Here is a 13,249-nt window from a genome sequence, read left to right on the forward strand (position 1 = left end):
GTCAGCAGATTGCACTCACAAAAACATCCCATTCATTTCAATGGGAGTTAGGATCGTATACGCCGCGTTATTTTGCAGCCGCAAAATCACGGCTGCAAAATAATGCGCATATACGATCCTAACTCCCATTGAAATGAATGGGATCTTTTTGCGAGCGCAATCTGCTCACACCTGTATAGGTGCCAGATTGCGCTCCACTTTCCTCCATGTGAACTCACCCTTATATAGACAAATCTATAGTTCTAAAATTCAAAGCAGTAAAAGTAAAATTCTCCAGCTACAATATATTTGAAAAAAGGGTTAAATCTGACACAGAAATAAAAAAAAAAAAAAATACACAAATCGCATCAGAACAATTAGGTTCACATCAGATTAGCTTGCCCACTGCCTTAGCACTGCATCTGCTGCAATGTTATAGTACCTTAGTGTTTACACTGTGTATGGCCCATATACAGTGGGCACAAAATGCTACCTTAGACATTGAAAATATGTATCCCATCTGACAGGACACATCTGATTTAAGCCACGAACTCCAGGATCAGTCTTACGATTTTCAGTTATCTCATTTTACTGTGTTAGTACAAATACATAGTTTCCTCTTTGATGGATTTTGTTTGTGGAGCTTTATTTTTTTATCTTGCTTGAACCATTCGTGTAATATGACTCACAGAGCTGACAATCCATCGGAGCAGTGATAAATTTTAAAATATTACTGTACAAAAGTAAAAAAAAAAATACATTAGTCCTCATCTGAATCAAAGTCTTTGGTTGTGGCAAATGAACTCCTAATTGAAGACATGAGCTGGTCTTGAATTTGTTGTCGCGGGTTTTCCTCAAGTTCTGTCTTAATGGCTCCAGATTCTGATAGTTTCCATTCTAGTTCTGTAGTAAAAGAAACAAGATTATTAAAGATGTAAAATGGCTCATGTAGGCTCTGTTCATGCTTGTGTCTTTTCTGATAGCGAAGAATGTTGTATGATCTTATCCAGAAAAAATAAAACAGATCCCTGATGGAACCACAATGAACGGTTATTAATGATTATAATTAAGGGAAATAAAATAGAGAATTTTGAAACAAATCACTCATGAAAGCATACAGCATTTCCACTATCCATAGGATAAAATGCCGTGGCTTAACCAACACAACACATTAAAAGGGTTTTCTGAGGAATATTAATGTACCACTAGCAACGTCACAACCTCTGGGTCATGTGATACGAGGCAGCATTTAGCCCTTCGGGTTGCCCCACCCTCCCTCCTTCCCTAATCTCAGAGGAAATTCAATGCCGGTGGAGGCAAGTCTCCCGTTTCCAAATATACCCCTATTGCTCTGTTTAGGATCCCCATTTGATTGAAAATGCAAATGAGCGTACAAGTGCTCCAGAGGTGTTCCTTGGTATAATCTGTAGATTCACAGGCAATGCACTCTCTCTCAATTGCGTATGAATAAAACAGTGATTTACAAGAAAACGTAGCCCCAAATCTGAATAACAGTGGCATATTTGGAAACTGTAAATTCACCTCTATAAGATACTGGGATTGGGTTTATAACCAATTTACTGCAGGCAGGATCTCTTTAACTACAATGTGGCACAGAATTTTACTCAATATTTTCAATGATATTTTTAAACAAAAATATAAATTAAAAAGTCATATGCACTAATATATTACTAAATAGCTTTAGTTTGCAAAAGGAGTTTATTTTTTCAATCACTGTAGAAAGCCATACTAACTGCACTCTTCTGTCAGAAACCTTACAATGTAAATAGGAATTCTATTGTGCTACTTGAGACCTCAGTGGGGCGGAGGTATTGAAGAATATATGACGAGGGACTTTGTGTTTCACCACAGTTGTGGTCTGTACTTTAAAAAGTTTATCAGACTGGTAGTTCGTCTGAACAAAAATGATCAGTCTCAAGTAGAGCATAACCAATCTACACTCTAGGACGGGTATCTGACATAGGATGGTGCTCATTTTAATTTATTACAGTGATAACACCTCTAAGCAAAATGGCATCCTGATGAAAACCAAAAGGTATTCAGTAATATATATAATTCCTGGAGAATCCCTTAAAATCATCCTGACGGATGATCCTTGCCAAATGTTTCTTACAGCCTTAAGAAGGATGCTGGATCATCCAGAATGCCGCCTTTTATAAGTGGAGGTGGACAAAATAAACTCGAGATATTACGTGTAAGCAAACTCCAAGGTATGCTGTCACTGCTTTATTAAAATTCTTTGTTTGGAAGGAAATGTCTGCACCCATTTACTGCTCAAAACAAATGCTGCTACTTTTATGCCTGAGGTAAAAACCTCAACAAAAATGTAAAGCAAAGGAAGACGTAGCTTGTACTTTTCTCAGTCAAGGGCTGTTTACTTACCATCCTGTGTTAGATTCATGCCACCAAACACCAGTGGTCCTATAAACTGAGCACGGATATCCCCACCTTTATAAACAAAGATCGTTGGCAGGTTTTTATCAGGATAGTTTGGTATACAGGTTGTAGAAATGGATTTGACAAATTTCACATCTTTAAACTTTCTTGCAAGAATAGACAAATGTTGGTTTATTAATGTGCAAAGAGGAATTCTGTAAAACAAGAATAACAAAAATCATTCATTGTAAAACACAGGCAGCATCTGTATACAATATACGACAGATCACAAGCACCTGCATTTTAGGACTTTCTATACAAAGCTACTTTCCAAAGCCAAGACTCCATGATGACTTAATGCATATGATGCAACGTTATACATCTGGTCTAAATTTACACTACCTATTAATTGCCTTGCATTGCAACACAATTGTACACCAACATTTTGGTGCAAATTGGTACATTCTAGCCATACCACCTTTTCATGTGCAGTCATGTTGAGAGTTAGGAAAAATTGAACTCCAATTGAATGCACTAAAATCTACCACATTTTAGTCCATATTAAGCCTGGGTCAAATTGTAACCACAATAGTAAGTCTGACCCATTGTTGGAGCTTGTGCAATACTCTTGTAAAACTAACAGTACAGCAAATGCCTGGAAGTGTCATAAGTCTGCTCCTCTGTCCCAGAAGACCCTTACAGGCTACGGCCCCATGTAGCGTTCAACAACAAAAAGCACTGTGGGAAAAATTAGGGCAGTTACACATCATGGTTTTTGCCACAGAGCTTTTCACACAAATTTTGAAGAGGTTTCCTCTGTGGACTTATTGCTTCAATTATACCTATGGAAGAATAGCAAGCGTTTCCGTAAATATAATTGACATGCTGTGATTTCCAAAACCGCAAATGTTTTGGAAATCGCAGCGTGTCCACTGCGCATATTTTACCAAAGTGTGGGGATGGGATTCACTAGAATCCCATCTACTACACAGGCTTTTTCCTGCAGTATTTACGCCATTTGGGGTACTGGCCTTAACATAACTCTTCTAATTTTTTGCTGAATCTACAATTTTACAAAAGCTCCAAGACAAGCCATCTCTGGACTGACCCTGTCCCATCAGATGACCTTCTTTTCCTAAAAGTTTAGCAGAAGTTAGAAATACTTACCCTTGTTTGTAAAGATGCAAAATCACCCAGATATCTTTACTAGCTTTTGTTACTTCTTGCACATAGTCTTGTCCAGAAATCTCTAACACCTCCCCAAATTTATTTTTTATTTGAGAGGCTTGCCACTGAGCCAACCTTTGCTGTCTGTAACATTAAAAAACAAAAACAAATTAACAACATATTTAAAGACATATACAGCATATATAGAGTGAAGCAGCAGCAGCAGATGTTCAGACAAAGCGGATATTTACGCAAATTGTACATGTAGATTTTCCCACAGATGTAACCCTTTGCATTACAAATCTACTACTATTAGGACACGCTAAAAATCTGCAACAGGTCCTAAATTCTGTTCTGTCTTTTTCCACATTATTTTATCTAATCCCTAAGCTATACTGCATTCATCACTATTTGTGATGAATTTTAAATGCAGAATCCCCATCAAATGATATTTGAGGTCTGAGCGTAACCTAAGAGATTCTGTAGATACTGAAAACTTGTGAAAAAGTCATAATAATAAAGTTGAAGAACACTACAGTAAGCCTTTCTGCCTAAAATAGCAGCTTACAAGTGTTATTTCACTGTGCATATGTCGAAAAAGGGAATTCTCATCTAATAATGTTATGGCATAGGGATAAGTAAGAACATTTTGAACAGCCGGGTCTGACCTTTAGAGCCCTGAATAATCACAATAACGGAGGTTCCTTCAGCGGTGTTACTTGCTACCTGCATTTGGTTAAATGCTATATCCTGATAATATCAAGTATACATTGTCTAGTTGATAATATAATATAATAACTGCTACACAATTGTCAGAAGAAGCTCTTCCTGGCTGCAGTATTGCTGCTGGGTAAATGGTGGACACAAGATCCTTGTTCTAGAGATCGACGGAAATATGTTTTTCAGAAACCAATCACGTTTAACTGTGTGTTAATTGTTGTATGTCACCTCCATGCTAATAGCTGAGTAATGACATATCTGAAGGGTCAATTAATGCCATAGTGAACACCCCTATTTGCATCAAAGTGCAAGCTTGCTGCTGAGAAGATCAACTTTAAATCCCTATGCAAAAAATCTTCGGTGCACCTGGGTTGTGGTTGCCTTCTAAAGCTGGATTCACACCAGCGCCCCGTTTCCCCCATATCACTTGCAAGCAGGACTTTTCTCTCTGCATTTTTCAGGCAGAAACCTGGCCATTATAATCTAGGGGGTTCAAGATAACCACTTTTTAAGTGGAATGGGAAGCCCAAGTAGACCTGAAGAACAGAAACCCGAGCAGAGGTGTGAACCTAGCGTAACATTAAATTTATAGTTCCCAATATATGGTGATCTCAGATGAAAACGGCTGCTCTGGCAGACGTAGACACAATCATGCTACGTTTTAGCATTATATCGCTCTTGTGCGTATTCATTAAAAGGTTGATTTATTCAGATGCAAAACTGCATGTTGGCAGAAAAGATAAATAGATTAAAAAAAAAAAAAATCACCTGTTTGGACTAGCACTATGAACTCTTTCCACATACCAAACGCAAAAATTGTTAGTATTTTTGCTTGGTACTGACATATCTTTGAATGGGAATGAGCTGAAACATGGTCAAATGACCAATGGACATGATGTTACTGTCCTAGGAAGAGGAAGCTTTAAATTATCTGAAACTTTGATCAAACATGTTGGATATGGAAACCTTATAATAGAGATAGATAATTGTGCAATATACCTGCCAAAAAGGTTATTCTTGCCTTGGTGGCTAAAAACTGCAGTAGCGAGATGTCCTGCAGCAGCATCTGGGTGATACAGCCACTTGGTTGCTTAAGGGATTATTTGAGAAATCGATATTGATGACCTAACATTAGGTTCTTAGCAGCTGCTATACAGAGAACGGAGCCAGGAGCAGATAGCTCTGTTCTCCATATGGTGGCTGTGCTGAGTTACTGCAACACAACTATTATACAAATGAATGGGAGCTGAACTGCAGCGAATCGGCACAGCCACTACAAAGAGAACAGAGCTATCTGCTGAGAACAGCTGACTGGCAGGGGGGTCCTGGGTCTTGGAATTGCACTGAACCAATATGTGTTACAGAAATAAGTCCTACTATGCTTCATGACACAATACTGACATTAATGTCCGTATCATTGTGGTGTCAGGTTCTTAGTTTATTAGCTGAAGAGTTAGATCAGATGTAATGCACAGACTCACCTGTATAGTTCTATGGCTCTCTCATCTTCCTCACTAAACTCATCCTCATTTTCCTCTAGTTCTTCCAGTGTCATGTCCTCATATGTTTTTACTGAGAAAGAAAAATACACAAAGTATTCAAACACAGTCTAAATGAAGCAGGTCCAAACTATCATATAGCACAAAGAGTGGATGGACAATCCATTTAAAGAGAAAAGCAAATCTTAAATATTATTTTATCCTATTAACATTATTTCCAGGAAAACCCCAATCAAGATACTGCCCCTGGTCCAAGCTGTATCCAACGTACTGTACTGTATCCAGCGTGTTCATGAGACATGTTATCCTTGTATTTCAAAGATAATGTAATATGGATACAAAGAGCTAGAAAGGTTTAAAACACAACAATACTGTAAAATTTATTGTTATACTTCTGTGTGAATACAAATCGTAAACGGATGATTTTTTTTGTGTGTGCCACCCATATGTAAGATGCACTAAAAAAAATTTGTCAGCACTGCCATACTATATAAATGTACTGGTGCCCAATGCCATTGCTGCTATAGAAACGTACAACCCTTTGCAATAGCACTCAGCTCTCACTAAGGGGATTAGTACACTGTAACTGAGTTTGTTAGCACATATTTTGATCAAATTGTGAGAGCCAATCTGCAGTGTGGGGTCCCATCCAAAGAAGACACCATGTCGCTGGAAGGGTGCATTCACACTACAGAACGTCAGCGTGTATCACAGCCGTACACGCCAGCGTTACAGCAGGGCTGCCGGACACTTCCCATTCATTTCTATGGGAGCCGGCATGCGAGCGCTCCCCATAGAAATGAATGGACTGTTTCTTTCCCATGCATTTCTATGGGGAGCGCTCGCATGCCGGCTCCCATAGAAATGAATGGGAAGTGTCCGGCAGCACTGCTGTAACGCCGGCGTGTACGGCTGTGATACACGCTGGCGTTCGGCTCTCACAATTTTTTTCAAAATGTATGTAAAGAACTTCACAGTCAATGTTCTCAGTGTGTGCACAGTGATGTTGCAAAGGGTTGTGTGTTTGTATAGCAGCATGCACCTGAACATTTATTGTATGACAATACAGACTAATACATTTACAGCGCATTTACAGCGCAGTAAACAATAAGTCCAAAAAGTGGTGAGTTCATATTGAAAGTTAGCTCAATAAATTGTTAGGAACTTGCCCACATTGGTTATTTCAATTATTTAGCATCCATGCCTTCCTGTCTCACACTGCCCTTAGCTAAAGGACATGTCACTAACTGAACCCTATACAATCAGGATTGTTGCTACGTGAATAACCAAAAGCAAAATTCCATGGCATGGCAAGTAAAAAGGGGAGTGTCATAAAATAATCGTTTAATAATCGTAATCGAGGTAAAATGCTCAAGTAATTGTTATTTTGGGAATGGTCAGCCCTATGCAGGGACGATCTAAAGAGGTCACCTTGTCACTGGCAGATAGTGCTGTGAAAACTGCTAAAAACCAATGGCATTGCACTAGGGCCCTCAGTGCTGCAGAAAGTTGTATGTCCATATCTACACAGAGGCAGATGGGGACTGTAAGAGAAATCTGTGTCTAAGTTTGTGTTATCCACAATTGGTTCTGAAATAATGCATACTGTAGTGAAATGTAGCATGCAATATTATGGGTACATGTGCAGTCCATTGTACACAGACCAAAAATATGAATATCTGATTTAGCATATTGTACTATCATTTTTACATTGAGCACTTACCAACTGATTGCTGCTTAAAGATCTCTGCTTCTTCCTCTTCATCCTCTTTGGGTACCTCCTTAGGAGGAAGGATGCCTTTTCTGCGCAAGATGTCATTCCATTCTGTATCTGCATTAGGATCCTATAAAGATGTAGACTTTGTTAACCTACACCTGACAATCATATGGCATACTAGAACTAGAATACAGATCTAAGGTCAAGCAAGATCATTTGACTTCCATTCTACAAACCAAGTTGGACACATACAATAGAAGACCAAATGCAGATAGCTGCTCTCTATCCAGTTTCTAACATTGAAGGCCCATCCTTAGGATAAGTTACCAATATTAGATCTGCGAAGATCCAACACTTCAGAACCCCACAGATGTACTGCCCAGGTACAGCCTAGGTCCCGATAATGTCTAAAATTTGTACCGGTGGGTTTGAGTACAGCAGCAATACTCCATAGACTTCAATATTAGAACTGAGATAAATCCTTCCGTCTATGACAGTTATTGAAACAAGCAGTTTATTTATTATGCCAGTAATGTCTAAAGTGTTCATAGTCTAGAAATGCATCTACCGTATTTTGCGGACTATAAGGCGCACTGGACTATAAGGCGCACTGGACTATAGGGCGCATTACCCATGAGCGCCTTATAGTCCTGTCTAGGTTCATATATAAGGCGCACTGGACTATAGGGCGCATTACCCATGAGCGCCTTATAGTCCTGTCTAGATTCATATATAAGGCGCACCGGACTATAAGGCGCAGCGCTGTCTGGTGCGCCTTATATGTGATTGAAAGCGGGGGGTTAAGTGGCCGCCGGCAAAGTCTGCGTGCCAGCCGCTTCTATTCATTTCAATGGCATGCTTCCATTGAAATGAATGGAAGCGCTCGGCACGCGAGGAGTTAAGCGGCGGCCGCCGGCAAAGTCTGCGTGCCGCTTCCATACATTGCAATGGGAGCGTGCTATTCGAATAGTATTCGCTCATCTCTAACTTCAATTGTAAGAAGTTAACTCCTCGCGTGCCGAGCGCTTCCATTCATTTCAATGGAAGCGTGCCATTGAAATGAATAGAAGCGGCTGGCACGCGGGGGGCTCCTCGTGTGCTGCCGCTTCCATCCATATATAAGGCGCACCGGACTATAAGGCGCACTTTCGATTTCTGAGGAAATCATAGGATTTTATGTGCGCTTTATAGTCCGGAAAATACGGTATATAAAATATAATATATGAGTTTATAAAATAATGGATTGTTAATAGCATTACACTGATTGTAATGCTGTTAACAATCTTAGATTGTAAGCCCTCGCAGGCAGGGCCCTCTACCCCACTGTGCCAGTCAGTCACTGTATTATATCTGTTTGTATATTTTGTGTACTGTATGTAAACCCTCAAATGTAAAGCACCAGGGATTTAATGGTGCTATATAAATAAGCAATAACTAATACTAATATAAATGTGCAATGCATATTAGTTCTTATACAGCAAGACAAATATGAATAGAAATCCACAGACATCAGCTGCAAGTTGTGATGCATACACAACATATATTCAAATGACAGACAGACCCTACAAAACATATGGCCAGTACCTAGTCCCATCTTTTTTCTATCCACAGCTGTAGACTGCATCCAGATGATACACATCTACAGCAAAAAAATTTGGACCAAACACAACCAAAGCTGCTAGTGCTAGTGAATGTCGTGAAAATTAAATCCATAAGAAATTTTTTTTAAATTTAAAAACATGACTCTTGGAACGTGAGGAGGGAAAAATGGAAATGCAAAAATGAAAATTGGCTCGGTCCTGAAGGTAAAATCCCCAAATTAATTTTGATCTAAGTCATCATTGCGCAACCCTATCCCAAAATACACCATAAATGAGAGTGAAATACATGAAAAATTCATGCAACCTGGCCTTATGTTCCATTTCTCTTATGAAAGCCCCGTGAATAGTTCCAGTCTCCCTTTTACAGCTGATCACTGAGGATCACAACAGCAGAGCACTCTATGTTACGGGTCTTTTACCATTATATTGACATTCTAAGGCTGAAACTACGCAGGAAAAAAAATTGCTGCGTTTTACAGTAAGAGCAAAGTGGATGGGATCCTAGCAAATCCCAAGCTAACTTTACAGTAAAAATCGCCATGTGGACACGCTGCAATTTACAAAACCGGTACGGTTTGTGGAAATCACAGCCGCTTTCCTGGTAAAAGTACACAGCAGACAGCGTGAAAACTGCCACCAATCGCCATGCGATGACCTATCCTGTGGATACAGGTTATAATGTAACATCACCTCTATGGCAGCTGTCCTATAAGGAGAGATATGGCTGTAGCCAGTGGGGTGGAGCACTACAAGATACCAGCTCCATCCTTATACATTAGGAGAAGGACATCTCAGGGACTGTAGGAAAGGAAGGACCCGTGTCAGACATCATGCAGGATGACTGGTATTAAATAGTGGACACATCATGGAGTCCTGGAGATGTGACTGCGACACCCCAGACAATTCATACAACACGGGCAGCACTAACCTGCATGGCGGCGGCAAATCCTCAACACGAGCGGAGACTCCTTCACCCTACAGAGAGGAACACAAGGTAAGTACAAGGAAGCTGGGGAAACCTTCAGCACGGAGAGCGCCCACACATTACCTGCTATCAGCTCACACACGGGCACGGCAGGGGGAAGCTATTCTCTGTCACACCGCACACGACTTCCGCTCCTTCACCATCTCCATAAAAGGAAGGGCTGTGTAGTATGAGGCCGTGTGTGTGACGGGAGCAGCTGGGCTGTGGCATGTGCGGCTCGGGCGGGGCTGGGAAAGCTCTTCCGTGTCTCTGAGTGAATGATATGGAAGTGCCTGTGCGCAATACTAGGAGGGTTGTCAGGCAGCCAGAAGGGGGAGTTGTACAGGGAAGCTGGAATTCAATGAGCGGACTCCCCACCACTGCCACCCCAAGTCATACTAAGTCACACTGCCACCGCAAGTCACACTGCAACCCCGACTCATACTGCCACCCCAAGTCATACTGCAACCCCAATTCAAACTGAGTCACACTGCCACCCCCCAAGGGTGCTACAACAGGATTTGTAGTCAAAAAAACATTCAGTACTGATGGGTTTCTTTGTATTCATTTATATTAGGGAAGGAGTTGCAACAGTGGCCTAACTAAAGTCTTGTGGGCCCGGGTGCAATGTTTTGTCCAGGGCCTTGTACCTCATCCCTATAGTAAATTCTTGATAGTGATGGTTACAGGTGCTAAGGACTTCAATCAACCTCACCCCTGGTTCAGAGTTTGGTTTGTGTCCCGAAGGGAATACCAACGCAACTGCAAGCGCTGTGCAGTTAAAGGGATTCTGCCATTAAAAAACTTTTTTTTCTAGGTAACACGTCGGAATAGCCTTTATAAAGGCTATTCATCTCCTACCTTTGGAAGTGATCTCCACCGCGCCATTCGTTCGAAATACCGGTTTGTACCGGTATGCTAATTAGTTCTCTCGCAGCCATGGGGGCGTCCCCCAGCGCAGGAGATGCAATGGGGGCGTCCCCATCGCTGCTCGAAAACCGACTCAAGCGCCGCCTCTGTCTTCTTCTGCATCCTCTCTTCCTTCTTTGGCTTGACGTCGGACACCTGTGCAGTACGCTCTGTTCAGCAAAGTTCGCCGAACAGAGCGTACTGCGCAGGTGTCCGACGTCCAGCCAAAGAAGGAAGGGAGAATGCAGAAGAAGACAAAGGCGGCGCTGGAGTCAGTTTTCGAGCAGTGATGGGGACGCCCCCATCGCTGCGAGAGAACTAATTAGCATACCGGTACAAACTGGTATTTCGAACGGCGCGGCGGAGATCACTTCCAAAGGTAGGAGACGAATAGCCTTTCTAAAGGCTATTCCGACGTGTTACCTAGAAAAAAAAGTTTTTTAATGGTAGAATCCCTTTAAAGCACACAGACCCCATAGGCTATAATGGGGTCCGTGTGCTTGCTGCACACTGCCTGCATGAACGACTTGTGTGGGCAGTGCGCGGCAAGCACATGGACCCTTTTATAGTGTATGGGGTCCGTGTGCTTTAACTGCACAGCGCTTGCAGTTGCGATTGTATTCCATCCAGGGGGTCTCCATGCGGACTCTAACCGAACGGAATAGATACGCTAATGTGAGTTGACCCTTAGTGTGGTTAGGGTAATCTGTGGGTCTTCTTGGCTTATGGGTCAGGTGGAAGCAGCAATCTTAATACTGATGCCAAGTCTTATGTGCCCCCTAAGGTTCCTGGGCCCAATTGCAACTGCAACCTCTGTACCCCCTCAAGTTATTCTCCTGAGTTGCAAGGCAACACAGAGATCTTTAGTCGCACAATGGCAATCACGACCAAAGTCACCATGTAATCCTAGCCGTACGCATTGCTCCCAACTTTCAAAGGAGAGAAAGAGGGACAAAATGTGCAATGCAATATGTGCGCCACGGCAAATTTAACTCCACTCACTTCTAAATTTACTCTGCCTATTCCTGTCCATTTCTTTGTACTCCCCACGCAGTAAAATGCTCCTATAGTCACCCAAATAATATTATATGCCCCCACATTGTAATGTTCTCAGATTGACCCCACAATATAAAGTTTCTCTCCTGGTGAGCTCACAATTTAATGGCCCTCTCCAGCTGACCCAGTTTAAGAAGGACATTAAACTGTGGGGTTAGCTGATGGGGGACATTAAACTGGGGGTAAATAGAGGGGGGCATTAAGGGGCATTGCCCCCTACAGCTGCCCTCAGTTTACTGTCTCCCTCATCTACCCCCAGTTTAATGCCCCTCCATCTGCACCCAGTTTAATGTCCTCCTCTATTTGCCCCCAAAGTTTACTGTCCCCCTCATATGCCCCCCCAGTTTAATATCCCTCTTTATATGCCCCCCAGTTTATTGTCACTCCTCCATCTGCCCTCACAGTTAGTTATATATAGTTATAGTAATGTCCCTCTGCATCTTCCAAAGTTTAACATAAAAAACACTGATACTCTCCTCTCCCCCCTTCACTGCTGCGCAGTCTGCAGTCTCTTGTCCCGAAGTGTTCAGGAGCTGCAGGTGCGATGTGGGTGACATCATAACATCGCCTACAGCTCCTGGAGCCCATAGGGGGAACAGTGGTGAGTCAGGAACTGTCTGCTTCTGCTTCACCCCTGTATTCAGCTCAACGATTGACTGTTGAGCATGATTTTTCACTTCTTCGGTACTACCTAAATGACTAGCAGTGAATGGCGCATGGCGATGTTAAGGATCCATTTTTTTGTTGCTGATTTTGATGCCGAATCCACGTCAGAATCCATGTGGAAAAAAAGCCTCCCATTGACTTCAATGGGTTCCTTTTTCCGTTCCGCTAGCAGAAAAAGGAACCCATTGAATTCAATGGGTGGCTTTTTTTCCAAGTGGATTCTGATGTGGATTCAGCGTCAAAATCAGAGCCAAAAAACTCAGTGTGAATTTGGCACTGATTGTGGCTCAGAATCCGCGTCAGAATCAGCACTAAAAAAAAGACTTGCATTGACTTCAATGGGTTCTATTTTCCACGCGTAACCCATTGAAATCAATGGGATGCTTTTTTTCTCATTAATTTCAATGAGTTCCGCATGGAAAACGGAACCCATTGAAATCAACGGGATGTTTTTCTTTCAGAACTGATTCTGACGTGGATTCCGCGCCAGAATCAGCACCAGATTCCTCCGTGTGAATGGACTCTTAGATTATTATTATCTGCCTGATTTCTACAAGGGCCGACTACAGGCCTT

The 13,249-nt window shown here is 41.8% G+C and overlaps 1 protein-coding gene across 1 annotated transcript; it reads right to left on the reverse strand.

Moving 5' to 3' along the window:
* Positions 1-695: 695 nt before the first annotated feature.
* Positions 696-10,267, reverse strand: PDCL3 (phosducin like 3). The gene is made up of 7 exons (XM_075265150.1): positions 10,129-10,267; positions 10,009-10,055; positions 7,486-7,606; positions 5,745-5,835; positions 3,544-3,687; positions 2,383-2,591; positions 696-882 (listed from the first exon to the last, which is right to left on the reverse strand). The coding sequence occupies exons 2-7, from the start codon at positions 10,012-10,014 to the stop codon at positions 740-742; spliced, it is 714 nt and encodes a 237-aa protein (XP_075121251.1). The 5' UTR covers positions 10,015-10,055; positions 10,129-10,267; the 3' UTR covers positions 696-739.
* Between the last annotated feature and the right edge of the window lie 2,982 nt (positions 10,268-13,249).

Source organism: Leptodactylus fuscus, chromosome 2 (genome assembly GCF_031893055.1).
Source record: "Leptodactylus fuscus isolate aLepFus1 chromosome 2, aLepFus1.hap2, whole genome shotgun sequence".
Taxonomy (NCBI): Eukaryota; Metazoa; Chordata; class Amphibia; order Anura; family Leptodactylidae; genus Leptodactylus; species Leptodactylus fuscus.